Source organism: Antrostomus carolinensis, unplaced genomic scaffold (genome assembly GCF_000700745.2).
Source record: "Antrostomus carolinensis isolate BGI_N321 unplaced genomic scaffold, ASM70074v2 scaffold49828, whole genome shotgun sequence".
Lineage (NCBI taxonomy): Eukaryota > Metazoa > Chordata > Aves > Caprimulgiformes > Caprimulgidae > Antrostomus > Antrostomus carolinensis.
Window position 1 is genome coordinate 13,053 of NW_010336020.1, and position 19,676 is coordinate 32,728.

Genomic DNA, 19,676 nt, shown 5'->3' on the forward strand with positions numbered 1-19,676 from the left:
GTAAATAATTCAAAAGAAAGTTTCCTTCTTATGGCTTAAGATCACTTTAAGAAAAGACAGAATCACACATCTGTACCCATAACAAAGTTTGGTTTTTTTTTCTATTAAGAAGCAACATAACACACATGACTTGCACTGAAACTTAACTCAGGTGGAAACTTGACATATGACCCAGATTTGATAGAACTGTTGAGGGCTTAATGTGCAGCAATCAGTGTATTTCACACTAGCCTCCACACAGCTAACAAAATAAAGTTTAAACAGAGAACAAGTCTAAGTTGCTAGAATTATCTGAGCATAACACCACATAAGTGAACTTTAGGTTTAGCTCAGTGTGCAACAAAACACTTGAGAGCACGAAAACAACTTTGGTTTTGTTTTTAAAGACAAAACAGAGCCTGAAGGATATTGATGGGCAATACTAAGGCTTGAGAAACAAAAACAGGATAAAGCTACAGTTGTAGTGGAGGAAAAAAAAAAGTCCTGAGTATTTGAAAGTGTGTAAGTAGTTTGAATATCCAAAACCATCTGCATTTCAACAGATGCTCCAGCTGAAAAGTTACCTTTCGAGCAATTTTTTTTTCTCCAAACATTTGGTCACTCTAGAGATCTGAAGCAATAAGCTAGATTTGAGGCAAAAGCTCTATAAAATCTAACCTTTGTACCACCACAGAAGTTTGCAGCTCTAAGCTACATGAAGGACAACTTCTGTGCTTCAGAATTAAAAGCTAAGAAAGTTCAGCTTGTCTTACTGTAGCATTGCTCGTATCCAGTTTGCACATCTGCGCGCTGGGGTATGTACCATCACAGTTTTGAAAGAATCATACTTTGTTGCCTACTTAATGATTACTTGGCAGAAGGTTTTATGTGACAGAAATTTAAATCATCATGCTCTCTATTTGGGTAAAAGATCTGAAATAAACAGTTGTGCCACAGTTTGTTTGACAAGGGAACAATTACGTTGCCTGATAACACAGTTGATTTGCCCATAGGCAACATTAACTTGTCTTGCAAAAGACACAATTCAGTGTTTCTAGAAGGTGTTTTGCTGATGAATCTATACAGAAGTTCTACGCTAACACAAGTTTGGGTGTTTTTCAAGATTAGGAAAGATACTCCAGTTGGGGTGCAAGTGACAGCTGCATTTCAGATAGCCTCATCAGAAGGCTGAAAAGACAACATCACCCCTCCAAAGGGAAACCAAGCGATCACATACTGCAGCCAGACATCTGACGTGCAGTCCTTCGGTGTGAAGGCCACTTACTGCAGGTTCTAAGTAGTTATGTCTCAACCAAAAAGCAACACTCTATGAAGCACTTAAACTGCCTAAAATAGCCCTCTTAAGCCTAACTTCTAGTGAGCAATGATTTATCTATTTTTAGCTAGTTTGCTCTCAAAATAATTTACCTTCAAGAATCTAATCAACGTAAGATGTTAGACAATTCAAGACATTTGGAGGTTAGAGACACATCAGCTCTACTGCGGTGCCCTGGTTTGGTTTTTTTTGTGGAGGGTTTTTGTTTTTTAGTATTACCTCTGTTTATGTATTAAAACAGACTTAAGAGTTAGCTCAAAACACAGGCACGCTTATTTGAATACTTGTTAGTCTCAACACTCTTTTGTTAATTCACTAGGAAGCCTATACTAAACCCTAAGAGTTTTTTCAGTAGTACACAGTAACCCATTCCAGCATTTCAAACTAGAAGGAGGTTGAAATTACATTCTTGTTTGCAAGCTACCGAAGCTGTTCTACAAAATTCATTGGTCTCACTTGAAGTGGTCTCATTGAAAGAGAGTATTTAGCGTTCAGATTTTAATTCTGCACAAGACATTTGCTAGTCAGATCCTACAGTTTTGACTAATGCCTTCCTACACTATTTTGGGCTAGTATGCTATTGTCATTAACAGCTTTGAGCTCAATACAGAAAACCTGTAATTAAACATAGCTTTTAAGAAAGTCTATGACACTGAATATGGGTGAGCATTACTGTGCAATAGCACCTGCCTATCTGTCCCGACTCAAATATGCATTTATTGATTTTTAGAACAAAATAAACTGTTCAGATTCATAGGCATAGGTTCACCTCTGTGCCTGTGATATGAAAAGGTACTTGAAAGACAAAAGTGGTAATCAGCTATCTGAGCAAGACAGATTATCTGTGTCTAACAATTCAGAGTTCAGCTGTAAAATACATATATTGCACAAGGCAACCAGCTAAAGACAAGGGTTTTTCTTCCAAACAGGGTTTGAATAGCCCATTAAAAGTCTTCCAGCTGCAATCAACAAGAGTACAGAGACAGACCTGCTGCAGTCACTGGAGAAACTGGTCAGTGGGGGCTGATTGCAAGAGGCTCTTAAGTGCCTTATAAGGACTGTGCAGAAAACCTCCGAGCCCGAACACCGTGATTGCTGAACATGAGCCGTGGGTCGAACCTGTACCTACAGAAAGGAACAGAGTCTGTGTGAGTTACAGGCAGCCCACAGAGACCAATACCTCTAGAAACAGCTTATTTCTAGAATAGCTCTGGGACAAGGCTACATGAATAGTTGCTTTCTTAACCAGTAGGCAGCAGGGCCAATCTCTCTCTGTGTTACAACAGATGAATTACAACAACATGCAGCTAAGGAGCTGATAAGTCTCCAAATCAATAAATGCTCACTAGAGCATACCAACAGCATATTGGCATGTATGATATTACACATTCAGGAGGTGCATTCTAACAGAAAGCTTTGCTGCCTCAAATCAAACATATGTAGCACAACTGTAAGGCCATTTTAAATATTGCTTAAAAAAACCTGAATTTTGAGGTAAGAAGTGCTATTGACTTACAACAGCTGACTAATACATACAGCTTAGGTCCTGCAGGAAACGTTCTTTGCTAACAGTGTCTTCAAAACCAATCAGAGCAAGTATTTGGGAAATGCCTGCCTACAGAAACCTGCAGAGCTTTTCCTTGTTTGCAGGCAAACCTGAGGTCCCTTGTCTCCAACTGTAAACTTCAGCTATTTTAAGTGAACAATGGCTGACAAGATGAAAGTAGTAGTATTCATACCATCAAGTAGGTTAAATTAAAATAGCGATTAAACATTAAAAAAAGAGAAGGATCAAGACAGCATCTATTAAACAACAGTATGTATGTCAGTAATATTACATTCCATCATAAATACCCTCTGTAAAGGCTTAACTTCAAAAATATAGTTATATTTAAGAGTATAATAATAATTAATTGAATCCATGTTTACCCGGGATCGAAGACACCTGGTGTACGGCAAGTTGCTCCTGAACAGGACTGCAGCATCATTAATCGATAGTTCATCTTTTCTAGAATTTCTTGATCAATTGTTTTAGCAATGTTATTAATCTGGTGTGGATCTGCAGTCAAGTTATATACTTCCACAAACACCTGTAGAAGAAAGTTCCTCCACTGTATTAAGTCCTAAATGCTAATTAACATTTAATCATATTATTTGGGAAGAATACTTCATGGCAGCAGATAGTCTCAAATGCTGTTTTCAGCTACACTGCAGCATCCCCACACATAAGCTCTATTTAGCCATGTGGCTCAGTGGTCAGACAGGACAACATGTGTAGGAAAAGATAAAGTTTTGTGATAGTACAGTACTGCTGGAAAAGTTTTTACTTCCACCTGAAGTACTCCCTGCTACACTGCAGACTTTCTCTAACACATGAATGGAACCTGCCTCATGACTGTAAGACCACAAGAGGCCATGGCTAAGCCAGCTGTCTTTTCCTTAACGGATCTCAAAATACACAATTTCATGACCGTCACATCACCACTATATGTTCATCAGGTACCTCCAGCTGCCAGACTCAGGTGTCTTGACTGCATGTACAAGTATGCTAAAGCTTTTTCTTCCCTGTGCGCAAGCTTTGAGAAGGTTTTGTGTGTGCTTTGAGAAGGTTTGTCTGGAGGATTTTAGGGCAGATTTGTTTTTTGTTACAGTATCTCTCTTAACCACTCTGTGGGACAAATACTAGTCAAACATATCTCAAGAATTCAGCTGAGGTTTTGTCTGTGCCAGAGTAGGAGGCCTGATTGCAGATGTTGATTAAAACAGTTGGCTGGGTTGTGTCTAACTTAGATAAAGAAGCATCCAGACAGACTTTGGCTGCAAGCTTTCTTGTAAGATTCACTGCATGGTTTTAAAAGCCACATTGCTGCATCTTCCCAATACTGTTAATCTTAATTCAGCTGACCCGTGTAAACTGAGTGACCTAAAAATGCCACAGCCATACCTTCTCACTGGAAGAAGAAAAGTGACGTGAAGTCACTTTAGCTCACAGCAGAGGGGTTGGAACTAGATCTTTAAATTGCTTTCCAACCCATACCATTCTGTGATGCTAAGTGTATTATCAGATCAATTTGGAACCTAATTCTATGAAGAAAGCTCCAACACTCATTTAACTTCACCATAAATTGTCAGAAAGTGAAAAAATTAAGAGCAGGGTCTGCTAATCAGCATCTTGGTCTCCTATACAATCCTTCTTGCTATCTTCCTGCAAAAACCTTCTTGTGGGATTTACCCCCCTGGTTTCAAGTTGTTCACTGTAGACTACCAGAAAATGTTTTGTGTGATGGCATGGTAACTGGGGATACCTGCTGTTTATGCATTTACTGCACGTCTGTTGATAATGCAGTTTATTAGGTTTGTGACCCAGTTGCCTCAAACCCAACATGCTCTCTGGAGTAAAGATCAGCCCTGTAACACACCGAGTTCTGTGCATACAGCAGGTGCTCCGCTAGCGAGATCTGAAGTTTCTGAAGGAGGTACATTATGTCCCTTATACCCAAACAACTTAAGATAAGGTTAGAGACCTGTCTCAGTTGTAACTTAAATACTAGCTTTGCCTGGCAAATAAGTGAGCCGTAGAAGAGAAATTATTAACCTGGGATTTCAGTTCTTCCCGAGGAAAAGAGCTGCGGCTGAACAGAAGAACAGCAGAGGTACAGTGTAACAGAAAATATCTGTCATACAGAAGAGTCTGCTACGTGGAATTAGGGTAGGACAGAGAACTGAACCCAGCCCCAGCACAGCTCCCCATGAGGCTGTTAGGTGATACCAGAAGGCAATAATCATGGTTTAGGCTATTGTCCCTTCCTCAAATCCCCCCCCTCACCCCCTAGAACTGCACCAGAGTTTTGGTCAAACATTCTCACCAGTAGATAAATACTTCACTGTTTATCCTCCAAGCAATGCTGGTCTGCTTTTCAGAGTACTTTATGGAAACCTTGAGAGCAGATAAGAGTGCAGACAGTCACTTGCACAGTTGTGAACAGTTGACATCTGCTAGTGAGAGACTTACCTCCCGGTCATCAAATTCACAGTACTGCAGATCCCAGGAAGTTGACAGTGTCCTTACACAAGCATATGTGTTGTTGTAGGAATCTTCACAGACACAGTCTGGGAAGCAGTGCTGGGAAGTGAGCAGTGAACAAAAACTTCAGAGCAAGAAAAAAGATGCACTTGCAATCCTTTTCCTAGAGTCTATACTGGCTCAAGCCAGCTGCAGTTAACTGATGAACACCAGGATCTTAGCGTAACACACACCAGTCTCCACTGGGGATTTTAAGCAAAAATTCAGCTCCACTGAACTTGATAAAGTGCTGTTACTAAACTCACCATGATTAAGTGCATTTTGTCCAGGAAGCTACTGTATGTACACTGAAGAAAACTGCACAACACACACAACTAAAGAGAACACCAACAGGATGCTTTCTTAAAGCAAACCTTCTCCGATTCAGGAAGTAGCTAGTGACTTAAATAATAGTCACAGATAAGAATTGTGCAACGAGGTCACTGGAAGTTTAGAAAGAACATGATGTTGCTGCCCCTACTTTGCCAAGCCCACATCTTCCTGCGTGTTTCTCCAGCCCTGAGGCCCTGGAGATTCCCACTGAAAGGGTGACTGCGTTCTCTATGCTCATATGGACACATCAGTTCTGCACAGCTGGATGTCTCCCTCCAATTCTTAAATGCTGTGCAGGACCTACACAGCTAGCTCCTCCTTAACAAGACCCTGGGAACTTACTTATAGAATCAGGTTAGTCCATACAGCAAACTGCTATTTTCTAATATTAACAGGTCTTGTCATGCTTACTGTGACTCCAGGTCCTAGGCCAGGACAGGTAGGATCACTGCCGTTGTATCCTTCCCCTTGGTACTCCACCAAGAAGTCTGATCTCCATGTCACATTTTTGTCTCCTCTCTAGGACAAGAGGTTAACATGACTTAGTATCCACTGCAATGTGAAACAGAAGAAATTCTCCATGCCTGGTGTAACACTAACACTGCCCAATGCTTACAAGGCAGTTCGAGTCACCATCCCTATTTTGAGTCAGCCTTAAAATATTAGCTTCAGGCTAGAATGTCTTGTGTAACTAGAAGACAGGGATCCAAAAATATTACTACTTCTCGGGAGGGTTTAAAGTACTATCTTCAATTTATAACGAATCATGCAGTAATAGCAGATAGGAGCCCTGTGGCCAGATACGAGGGTATTACAGACAAGATCCCTGTAATGAGGCTGTTTCTCTGTGGTTTATATCAGACTGCCACAACAGATGGAAACCGATACCCTTGGCGTAAGAAAAGATAAACAGCTTTAAGAAGCAAACACATTTTAAGCTGCTCTATTTGTAAGCTGCATTTTAAAAGACAGAGGGAGAGGGAATTCTAAAGTTAATGCTCAGCACCTTCACAGGCATACACAGCAAAACAATGAGTTTCGCCTTTTTGATTCCATCAGAGCTTAAACTACCTGCTTCTGTCTAGAGAACAGCTTAAGGTTTGGGTACAAGGTTTTAAAAGCAAAGCACTGTTTTAAATCTGGATGATCTCCTATGTTTCCAAGTAAGCTGCCTTCAATTTGTAGACTAATTTTAATTAAAACTAAAAGGATCAACTGCAAGCAGCTTTATTTAAATAGGCTTCTGCTCACTTATTGGAAAGGTCAGGTTCTTTTATAAAGCCACATGCATTTTTCCAGAGTTTAGGGGAAACTAGTGCCACTGAAAATTGAGGCAAACCAAAGATTTAAGCAACAGCCTAAGGAAAAGGGGAGGGAGGATGCAAGGTGGAAACAACATAAAGCTTTCAAAACAGGAATTATTATCAATGGCAGGATGACAAACCTTTCTATTACAAAATGGCCACAAAGTTGCAGGGCTTATGAAAATACATCTACATTTAAACAAGATACCTACTTTTTTCACTAAGTTATGAACATCATATGTGAAAATGACATCACAGGAAGAATCTGGGTTATGAGTCGACCTAGTCTACCAAAGGAAGTAGTAACTCACTTTGAAGAATAACCCCTGCAATAATTACCAGTTACTATCCCTGTCCATCTACTTACCAACAGCGGCAACAGTGACATCCCATCCATCTGGGTCTTATTCAAGTCATACCCCGCGATATCCAGAATAGTGGGACCCAAATCAATATTTGCCACAAGCATCTGCAGGGTGAGGAAACTTACTTCAGAAGCCAGAACCGAACAGATGTCATAATGAGACTTCTGTATTTTGAGTACTTTAATTTTAGGTATGCCTAAACACTACTTTATTTCATCTTTATAGGCTAATGGACCCTGTAACATTCAAAAGCAATGGTAGGGTCTTTGTACTTCCACTTACCGATTCAAGCAAGAACACACAGCTTTTTAGAATGAAGTCCTTGCACGTACTACCACTCTGCATATTTCATTTCATTGATACATATATATATGCAGGAGGATAAATAATTACCTAAAGTTGATAACTGTGAAACAGTGAATCTGTACTATGATTTCACTTCTTTCTTACCTTGTTTGTCTGATTTGGTTTTATCCCTGGTCCTCGAACTAGCAATGGAACTTTGATATCAAACTCATACAGCTGCCGTTTGTCTATTGGCAAAGAAAACTGGCCTATACAATAGAAAATGGAACAAGTTACATGGCTTCTTGTTTTATGTTTTAAGAGTCTTGTATTACATAATTTCCAGCAGCCAATTCTTTAAGAGGTTAGAAGAGATTCTTAACCTGAACTACATTAACAAGGTGGAGGAAAGGAACAGAGAACTTCAAAGTATAAACCGTATCTTACAAAGTTTAACATCTTAGATCTGCATTTTCAGTTGTACAATATGATACAGACAAGTCTTTTGACAGATTTTTACTGGTTAACTCTTCCACAGCAACTCTTCCTACAGAGGAGAGACCTTTTCATAGAATCATAGAATCATAGAATGGTTTGGGTTGGAAGGGACCTTAAAGATCATCTAGTTCCAACCCCCCTGCCATGAGCAGGGACACCTTACACTAGATCAGGTTACTCAAAGCCTCATCCACCCTGGTCTTAAACACTTCCAGGGAGGGGGCATCTACAACCTCTTTGGGCAACCTGTTCCAGTGTCTCACCACCCTCACACTAAAGAACTTCTTCCTAATATCTAATCTAAACCTACCCTCTTTCAGTTTAAAGCCCTTTTCTCTGTTTCTGTCCTAATTTTATGCATACCAGGATATCGTGGTCAAGATTAATGCTAAAAACTGCGACTAAACAAAAATGAAACAAAAAGTAAAATCCCCAAACACTCCACACTGCAACTCTAGATTGTTTCGCAACTCAAACCAGTACTTCTCATGTCTACAGTTTCCCACAGCTGCTGTTCCCATTTTCTGGAACTATTCACAAGGGTTAAATGTTATACAATTCCTGGATCTTCTACCAAAGTTCAGTAAGCAGAGAAAATTTTACCAGTGTGGAAGCCATTGTCTGATGTGTAAAAGATGTACGTGTTCTCCAATTCTCCATTCAGTTCCAGTTTCTTCACTAGTTTCTCTACCAGGTCATCTACTGAGAGCAGAGTTTGCCACCTATACAGAAACAAGTAATTCATATTAGAGTATGAAAACTTTAGAATAATTCTGACTTCAGGCAGGGCATTGGTATTCTGCTTCAAGCCAACAGCATATGTGCTCTAAGTGGATTATTTTGCTTGCAAATTCTGAAAACAAACTTCATAGATTACTACATTGTACTTTTTGAGGCTGCAATTTAAGATAGAAATAGACTGTTTGTCTTCAGTTCTTGCTGATTGTATTCTGCAGCATCTGAGAACGACATCAAAATGCTGATTACTTCTTATCTGCAGACAGTCAAGACCAACTCTGAAGCAATACAGTGGCAGAGAGAGTTATCTCCTGCAAGGTCACTTGTTACTAGTTCTTTATATGTAGTTTTTAATATTAAAATACAAGACTGCCATGAATTTAATTGTCTATATGGGATCCTTTCTGCCTGAAAACTACATCAACTATTTTGAATTACTCATGTAATATCAGGGTACATTATTCCAGTGTATCTAAAGCCTTGAACAGCTACAAGCTATCCTTTCCTTTGTCATGGGGTTTGCCGTTGAGACAAGTGACTGCTTCTGGTAAGTCAGTAACAAGCCTCCATAGAATAGTATTAAGCTCAATTAACTTGAGTTATTAAATTCTTGGATCCTGCTGTCTCCAGGCTTAATTTAAGATTTTGTTGCATATTTTTACCTTCATGTTTTATGAAGAAAAAGCCTGAAAAAAAAAAAACAGTTTTCCATCTCCAAAGTAACCAGCTAATGCCTGATAACTGTTCAAAATGGAGTTTAACACTTAAAGTTAAGCTAATGTTTGTTTCAGAGCTTTTAAAGAAAATACACCTACAGTGTACACAAATACCCTTCCTTTCTATTAAAAAAGGGAATAAGCTGTATCTTCACATTACTCTCCACACCCCCTTTTATAAAAAAGGAATCAAGCACCGGCCTTGGCCAGTCACGTATTCGCGTGTAAAAAGACCACAGACTGAGAGCTAATAAATCAGATTAGTTGGCAGATAAATCAGTCCCATTTGATGTACATCATGTAAGAACCTGGAATTCAAGTGAAGTAGAAGGTAAGGCCATTTTTAATGAAAACCTGTTATGCACTGAAAAAGAAGCAGTAGAGACATTGAGCACAATTGGTCTTTTTTATGATAAATGATGGCCACATTTAGGAGCAAAATATTTCTGAAGTGAATTACAAGTTTCTTTGCAAAAAGTAAACAGAAAGTCACGTCTGCTGAAACAGATGCCACAGAACTATTACAGGTCATTTGACATCTATTGTCAGACTTATTAAAACCCTTTTAAAAAATATGTTTTCTTTTTTTAAAAAAAAACAGTGGAAGTTCTGAGTGGAAATCTTTAGCAACAAAAAAATCTTACCGTTTTCTATAAGCATCATCAAGAAATTGTATTGAAGAGTTAGTCATTGGAGTCTTTGCTTGTCGAATTAACCAGTGCTTGTTCTGAAGAAAAAAAACAAAACAAAACAATTAGTGTAGAAGAGAAGTACCAGCTTTTAAACCTCTCCTAGACTGATTACAACAGAAATGCTGTTTAGGGTAAAATTTCCACATGATTCCTGTGAAATAGCCAGGCAACGGTATCCAACTGAACTGCTTCCAATTTTCACTCTTGGTTCACGTAAAATCTAAGTTGCAAATGCAAAATATATTACAGTTCCTTTATGCTCAGCCCTTGATGGGAAGAAAATAGCTGTGGATCTTTTTAAGGCACTTCAGGGAAGACATTTGTGAAAGGAGCTAGAGAAGGCTCTTGCAGAGACAGAAGTCTGATAGCCTGAGACAGGTCTGATGAAAAAAATCTGAAAGACTGAGCAGCATTGTGAGATTGGACTTGGCTGTCAAAGTGAGGTTCTTTTGGGACTAAGATTGGCGAGCATCCTAACAGAGGTAGAGAGATTGGGGAAAGTCCTGCATCAAAAGCAATTAGGACTACCTAATTTATGGACAGCTGAGGACAAAGATCTGTCATAGTGCCAATATCAGATTCTTGGTAGCCTATGAACTCAGGGCTGGAGACTACTGCAGGGAGCAGAAGCATTACCATTTTATTTTGTTTGGATTTTTTGACTCCAGAACAAGAGCATTTCTTTAACTGATGTGTTATTGATTCTTCTAGCTGCATCCCCAACTTTCAGAAACAGCTCCTCCCTTTCTCCCCTCACCCATCCCCCCTGAAGTGACAGAAATGGCCTAACCAACATGAAAAGTGATACTCCCACATCCTGAAGCACCAGCCTGAACTGGGTCAGCTGCTGTACAAAGAGGTGGGAAGGTCTACTGTGAACAACCTGAAGGTTAATATTAGTGGGGAGCAGAATAAAGGAGAAAGTCATGTCAATGCAGCTTTACACTTTTTCATTTAGTAGGTCAGAGATGACCCACACATTGGCCTCAGCTTGAGCCTGTATTTAGTTGGTCACTCCTCTCTGTAGAGCCTCTTGTTAAGCAATTTCCCTCCTGTCACAAGCGAATGACACTGAATAGGCTCAGGCTTTAGGGACTCACAATGAAGTGACTCATATCTCCTGCAATTATTGAGTTCCCCTGTTTTCTGTTCTTGCCGACTGAAGGAAAGGTATTTGGCATGAAGATTTAATACCATGCCCAGTTTATTTTAATTTAGTTGTAATCAGGTATCTCTTTTATAGTAGTTGTAAAACAACTCTCTGGAGAGACACTAAGTCTATCTCAGCAAGAAAACACAGTGTAGTCAGGATCAAACATCTAAGATTTGTGTGTTAGTTGAGAGAGGAGTAAGTAAGGAAAGGCATCACAAACTGCATCCCCAGCTCAGCAGAAATTCTTCAGAGAACACAGGAGCTGACAGGGTCACCTGTGCACCAGCTGCCTTTCACGAGAGGTGGGGGCTTAGGAGAGGCCATCCATAAGGCACAAACGTGCTGGGTACCTCAGATGGGCATGTCACCTACTACAGTGGAATCTTCCTCTTTTCTGGAGTATTTGGTTCTTCCTACCTTTCTCTGAAGTTTCAAAAACTTCACACAGCACCTAAAAACCTTTGTGGATTTCAAGAAACTTCACACTGATTCAGAATCTGCAAATCTGCTTCCCTGTCAGTTCCTGTCAAGTCTCTTTCACTGGTTACATACAAAGCTGCCCACCAATCCTGCTGCCTCCCTGTGTCCCATTCTCAAAAAAATTTAGGAGATCTTGAGAAAACATAACATATCTTGCCAGCAGAATCTGAACACAGCTGTGCTCCGATTTTGCAGGAAAAACAACGGATGCTAGAGAAATACCCAACATGTATCTCAATCAGATTCTCTCTCAGAACAGCTTAGATAAACCACTCATCTGGGCTATCACTAGTCCTGCTTGGGAAACCAGAGAGCGACCCATCATTCCATACAGTTCATAGCGGAGGATCTTAAGCAGAAGTTAAAGTGCACATCACTGGCCAGAGTCTGACAACAGCTTAACTCCAGTTTTTCATGATTCTGCCTAGGTGGCTCCTTTTAGCGGGCCCTGCCCACATACTGTGTATAAGGAAGCTAGGCAACATTAATTTGGGAATCAAGACTGCACAATGCAAGACTGTCTAGCAAGCATTACAACATCAATGACTTGAGGGTCTGAGCCTACATACGTGTTTATTGCTATTGCAGGAATTGTACTTGCCCTGGAAAACAGTGAAGCTCAAAGAGGAGTGAGGCTTCCAGACCACAACACTGCCAATTACAGAAATGCACACTGTTAATGATTGTAGCTGTTTTGTGTCTAGAAGAAGGGTAATGCCAGTCTGTTCCTATTGTGAAACCTAGTAGAACTGCTGCATCCACAGACTTTAGCTACCAAACATTAAGTAAGTCTGTTATTTTGCTTTGTACTATATAGGCACATGCAGAGCTTTTGCTCCACATAAGGGAACTCCCACACTGTATTTTTTTGCTAGCTGCTGACTTTGCTGGTGAAGTTATTTCTGGCTCACTATTTTGAAAGCATTCAGTTACTACAGCAATGGAGTCTAAGACAAAGTTAGGGATCCTTCTATGGAGAGGAAAAAAAAAAAAAGTCCGATTTCCATTCCCTAGTTCAAAACTTAACAGGTTGGGGCACAGTATTCATTACTGCCTGCAGCCCTTTTCTCCCCACTCATTCATGTTTTTATATCATGCTGATAAGCACGTGGTCATTTTGCAAGCTACAATCCTTGGCTAAAAACAAGTTTCACCCTGTACTACATGAGTTACAGTGACATTAGAAGAGGTATCACTGGGCTTCAGATAGGCATTTAGGCAACGGTACCTCTTGAAGATTAGGAGCACATCTTGAAGCAAATCAGTTAACACTGAACAGTAGCGAGTTCTATATTTTAAACTAATTGAATCAAAAATACAAAGCTTCTGTAAGTTAAATATCTCACCAGATTAACTGTTTGTGACTTTCATTTATTGGGAGAGTGAATCATAGTGGATTAGTCTGAGCTAGACCGTATTTGGCCAAGTTTATTGGCAGTGGAAGCTACTGCCCTGTCACAAGGATGTCTGCGAATTTGTAACATCAGGCTCAGCAATTCTGGTTACAGGTTATTTCAACAAATGAAAGGCAAATTCTCAAAGTCCTTAGTGACCTTGGGCCCTGTGGTTCACGACTTCACAAAGCCCTCTGGTTAGCCTGATATACTTGTCACCTAGGGGAAGCTTTGCCATGAGCTCAAGTAATGGACCAGCCATCCACACGAGGAGATGTCTGTAGGAAGACAGGGCTCTCGTCATTCTTCACCTGAGCCCCTGTGTTGCACACTACCTATGTGTTCTCCTGAACATACCAAGAGCAATGAAAGAACATTTTAAGAGCTTCAGAACAGTCTGGAAATAGAACAAGGAATTAACTTTTTTTCCATTTACCAAGCATAATTCCATTGTACTGCCTTATTTGTGCTGCTCCATTTTTTTATTTACAAGATACTGGTATGCAAAAATCTCAAAGTCACAACAATCATATCTTACCCCAAAAAGCTAACATAACTAAATAACCAGTAATCATGGTATTAGCTTATTCGCCTCACTGTTTAAACTTATCATGTAAGTGAAGGTCATTGCCTACTGCTCTCATAAACCAGTAGAATGATCTAGGCAGATTCTCGCTAGTTAGCTTACCTTGCCATGAATATTAAAATTGCTGTTTCTTGGTGCACTGACATTCTGAAAGCTCTTTGTATACTGTGGAGCAGCTGTCCAAGGGGAGTGGGGTGCTGGGGTTGAGATCATCATAAAGAAAGGTTCAAAATTCGATTTATACTCCAAGAAGTCCAATGACATGTTGGCCTGTAAACAGTTTTGTTGGAGAAGAGAAGTCATCCCGCCAAAGGAAAACAGCAAGTATTTGAAAAACAGAAACTAGACATTTGTAGCTTATTTAGAGCTTGGTAGTACTGGGAACATTTAAATTATATCAGAAACTTATTGCTTGCATCTACAAGTGTCCAGAACAGCAGCTCATGATAAAAAAAATCCCCAGTGTTCATGTTAAACAAATAATTTGTCCCACAGTTCTGAACAGCTTTCTACTTCAGGTCTTTGCATTATTTAGACCTGGAAAGCTCAGCAAAAGTTTGTGCCTATTCCAAGTGTCAACAAAATCTACCTAAGCTCATAGTTTCTAAGGGGTGCCACATTTCTGCTGGTGAAACTAGAAGCTCCGGTGAAGGGCAGTGCCAGACTGCACTCACGTCACTTTACTGCACTTTCATTTTCATTTCAAGCTATATACCATTTCAAGTAGCAAGTTAGAAGAGGTTGTGAGTTCCATTTTGGCCTTCCCTTGATCAGCCTTTGAAATTAAAGCTTCAAAGATATTACTCACAAATGAGTTCTTCATTATTTAAATCTTGCAACATTCTCCTTTCCTGTCTGATTAGTATACCCCACTTTGAACATCCTTTTCTTTCTCTAGAAGAAACAATACACTAGGAATTCCATCCTCTTCCTTCCTCCTAACTTGTATATCTAAGCAAGTGGGGCTGGCCTTCAGTTATATGACAGCAGTTATGGAGGGTAAGAACTGTGTGAAGTTCAAAAACCTGGTTCAGAAACCAGTATGATGTAGGTAAACTCACAGAGGCAGTCAACTTACATTTATTTTTTTTTAGGAGCTTTAACTGTGAGGACTGCAGTAGACAGATCCAGGTGTTCAGACTCTTAATATGAGACTTAAGTACTTAGTCAGGGCAAGAAAGCTTGTGCATCATTTCAAGCAACAAGGGAACTTTGCACAAGTAATTTTCTCCTGTTCCTGGTGGTCTTCTACTACTGCACATTTGTCAGAGCAGGCATGGTGCACACTGCCCATTGAGCTAATTCAAGACACTACCTCTGAAATGCTGAATACATATTTGGTAACTACAGGCAGAAGGTAGAACTCAACACACTGAAAATCATAATACACTGCTTTATCAATAGGTAACACACCACAAATAAGAGGTTTATGCAGCAATGACTTGTTGGTCAAAATGCTTATGAGCTGCCGAAGGATCAAAACAGACCAGTACAATGCCAGTAACAGGACAGTCTCACTTCTGGTTTATCAATTCCAATCTAGCTTTAGACGATGTAAATCTAAATTTAACCAGACAGCTGTTGAGTACCCTAAGAAACATCAATCACTTCTGTTCCTAGTAAGCAGCTGCCTACGTTCAAGAACCCACTGGAATGAAACTCATTAGGGCCTCAATGGAAGACTACAAATCAACCGCATGAGAAGACTTCTCAGAAGAATTTTCCTGAGTGCTACACATGAGCTCCCAGCACTATCAACTCATACTCTGTAACAGCACATCAAATTAAGACTGCAGCTTGGCAGGTGGAAGTGAGGAACACTTTCCCCTCCAGCAAAAAAAACTTCCAAGCTAATACTACTTGCTCAACAGGGCCTCAAGAGAGCTAAAGTATCTCTTCCAACTTTGATATCTTTGATATATTTGCTGCCTTTGTAACCTCTCTTTACCTTAACAGGGTAAAGGGGATAAAGACTCCCCTGGTCAGCTACACATTTTGGCACAGTCCATACATTGCCCTCACACACTATGGAGGATTGATTAGCCTTTGATATTTTTAAATTATCAGTTTGATTAGTTAGGGATTACAAGATACTGACACATGATAATATCTAACAAACAAAACAAAAAAGTTATTTTTACATGCTTAATTTCCCATTGAAATCTTGGCCCAGTTAATCTGTTATAGAAGTTGTGTATTGTAATGAAACACACCCTTCTATGAAGTAATTTAAGTCACTGCCTACGTGCCTTACGTTCCTCATGCACCACAGCAGTCAGTATTAACCTCTCAGTGAGGCTATTGGCTAGCAAATCAACAGTTGGAATCCCTTTCCCTTCCACAGCTTGTACACACAAACTTGTCATTTCTAAATATATCCAGAATCTTGCTCTGCTGATTAATGCCCACCCACCATCACGACAGCACAATCACGTATTTATGAACTAATGCAGCCTAACAAATTATCATCCCCACCCTCACCCAAGCCCCTGGCATAAGGTATTATCTGGTCATAAGCAGCTGCTTTAACACAGGTGTTGCAAAATTTCTTACCAGTACATCTGTCAGATAATCTACACTGTAGTTTTCACCGTGCCTTCGTGCTTTGCCATTTACTGAAAGAGTATAGTTGTAGTACTTTGAATTTTTCTCCTGTGAAAAAAAAGTTGAGTGCATATTTATACAAAGTAACATGTACATGGATTACTTGAAATAACCACAATGAACTGCCAACAAGGATTTGTCAAACAGGTCATAAGTGTTTGTTATAAGGATGCTGCAAGACTTCTCAAAACTGGTCTCCAACAACAAAACTTATTTTAGTGCTATCTCACACTGCTTTGGCTTTACAAGTCAGGATTTCTCCCCAGGCACCTTAGCTGGAGTAGCCTTTGTGAAAGCCAAGGATGAAAAGTAAGAAAATTTGCACTACATTGTCAGATGCTCTTTGCCTGCTCTTTCATAACCAAAGTTAGAGCATGACTTGGATTACAAAGCAACCAAAATTCAGTCTTTTAAAAAAAGAATGGTCACATACCAAAGCATACCAAAAACTCCATCCAGGAGGGACATGACTGACTCCCCCTGCATCCTCTGCTCCATACTGAAAAGAGACAGACAATGACTCACAGTTTCAATGATGATGAATAAAAGCTAGAAATTATGTTTCATATTCATGTGCTTTATTCAACAATAGTCAGAAACCACATAAAGACAAAATCAATTTCAGAATGGAAAAAACCAAATCTATATGGATACAAAAAGACATGTATAAACTGTTAAAGAAACCAGGGTTAAATAACTAGAAAGACAGTAACTGAAAGCTTGACATTCACCAATTAAATTTAAATTCATATTCCCTGTTCTGCTCTGCACATAAAAATACACGGAGATCCTGGAGAACCTATGGTTGATCATCAGGTAATGAATGAGAGGAGATCAAAACATGCATACAAGAGACTCTTAGGCTTTGAGATAACAGTTCACAAGATTCTAAAGAAAATTTCACCTAGACCAACGGCCTCCATCATCCTCCCCCAAAAGGGGGTGCGAACTTCAAGCAATGCTAGCCTCTTGTCACCTCAGTGATAAATAATCTGCAACAACTAGCCTTTAAGCCAGCCAAAAACAGAGAAGCAGCTGCTGAATCAGTGCCAAACTCAAAACAGAGGGTGCCTCAGAGCAACACAACGCGTCTTCTCAGGGCTGCCCACTCCTATCTATGTGGCTCGCCTAACTGCAGGGACAGGAGCCTATGCTGAGTCAAGGGATGTTCAGAGGAAGCCAGATAAGTTTCCCTTCCCTCAGCTGCCTCAGTAATATCCGCAGAAACAAATTTTTGCCTGGCTATGAAAATTCATGTTCCATTATTCTATTGTAACACCAGGATTTTCCACCCAGAGGTGCAGGGAAAATAATGCTGTTAAGAACCCTGTAACTCATCGAGTCCCAAATACAATTCCTTCACACAAGAGGAACCTCTGATCTTAGAGCTTTCAGTGATGAATTTTATAGCTTACCATTAACTACTACAAAGCACAGCTTAGTTAAAAACAGAAAAAAACAAAAGCACACACATAAAAGTGATTCAATAATAAAGTGCTGGATAACCTACATAAAGAGCTCCAATAATATATGTTCTCCCTGTAAATTTGCCTCAGTGGACATTTAATATTTAAAATATTAACTGCTAAAAAGAAAGTAGACCTTTGATCCAAGGGGATGTATCAGTCAGGAACACTGAGACAAACTGATTTTTTTCTTTAACAATAGTCTAACATCGTGCCTGGTCTGGCCCTGGCTTGATGGTGTTCTCCAATAATACATGCCAATCATCTATCCATTTCCCCCAGTCATTAAAATAATAATGTCTAAAAATTAACACATCTGAACATACTAAAAATGCCTTTGGATTTCATCCTTTCAAAATTAACTTTTAAAAACATTCAGGCACCTACAGAACCTGATTTTAATCAACTTAAGTTAAAAGATTTTAACTTTGCATCATATTTATCTCAGCTCAGCAAAGAGAACTGTTCATCAAAATAACACCATTTTAAACATTTTGGGGAGCCATCATCAGCTACAAATATAAAAATCACTGAATGTTTTAGAAAGGTGGACAAATGCACATGGACTGTGTCACAGTAAAAAAAGGCACAAAATACCTCATTCAAATACTTTCCAGCAAAGAACGTTTGATAGCCACACATAGTTTTGAGCAGCGCTGGGAAGGTGTAGGGTTCTTGAATCTTCTGCCACAACTTGCTGCTGCAGTTTCCTTCTAGAGTGTTATTGACAACGTGATGATTGTGTGGATATTTTCCTGTTAAAATGCTAGCTCGACTGGGACAGCAAAGTGCACTAGGAACGTACTGGAAAGACAGGATGAAGAGATATAGGATTGACATTGTAAAACAATTTTTCCTCAAATTTATAGCTTTGAAATGTCAGCTAATAGGTTGATTAAAAAGTTCACCATCATTAAAGCATACTCCTTTCCGAACACACAGAATTACATCCCAAGTATTTTCACCAGTGAAAAGCTGCACGTGAGACTGGCTTTAGGTTTCTGCAGCATATGCCCTCCAAGCCCTCCCCTCCAGATTAGACACGGTTCTTATACAGCAGCAAGTACCCATTACAATATTGTTTGCCAGTTGATTCACTCCATTATTTTAGCCATGGCAATACATTAGAATATGAAAAGAGTAAAGTGGGTTTTCAGCATGCACGAAGCTGGAAGTTTTAAGTAGCTGCTTCTAGTGCTTCAAAGTCAGTAATAAACATATTCAAATAACTCAGTTTTACTTTACAGCTTAAAGAAGTTAGCAGAAGTACTTTTAGGAAGTGAAACTTCCCTTCTCAGATTCTGAACGTAACCATGAGCTACCTTCATTTGGAGACCTAAAAGCAGTTAAGAGATTGAACTTAAAAAGCCCACACACGTATGTACAGACTTCATAAAACCACTACCAGTTTTGTGATTTCAGATTACCTGAGACACAAATTACACAAGCGCACATACCTCAGAGGTTCAAAGAGTTAATGTAAACACTTACTGCGTTGAGGAAGGTTATTCCCATCTGTGCAATGAGAGCATTAGTCTTCTTCAGGGGGATCTGGAAGAAAGGTACCGAAAGGAAATCGGCTGAAAACATAAGGACAGGAGATGAAGCCGCAGAGCTGAAGCGGGACGGCAGGGCCACCAGCAGAGATTTTCGGCATTGCCCAGGCAAGCCCCTCCGAGCGCCT

General features: G+C 39.7%; 1 protein-coding gene across 1 annotated transcript; it reads right to left on the bottom strand.

The window, feature by feature from the left end:
* Positions 1 to 1,581: 1,581 nt before the first annotated feature.
* GNS (glucosamine (N-acetyl)-6-sulfatase) lies at positions 1,582 to 19,543 on the bottom strand (the record flags this gene model as incomplete). Its single annotated transcript, XM_010174706.1, has 13 exons — positions 1,582 to 2,440; positions 3,245 to 3,405; positions 5,328 to 5,438; positions 6,123 to 6,230; positions 7,383 to 7,484; positions 7,831 to 7,934; positions 8,767 to 8,885; positions 10,262 to 10,344; positions 14,025 to 14,192; positions 16,476 to 16,574; positions 16,960 to 17,025; positions 18,590 to 18,796; positions 19,484 to 19,543. Coding segments are annotated over 13 exons (1,464 nt in total), but the record flags the coding sequence as incomplete, so codon positions are not given.
* Positions 19,544 to 19,676: the final 133 nt, after the last annotated feature.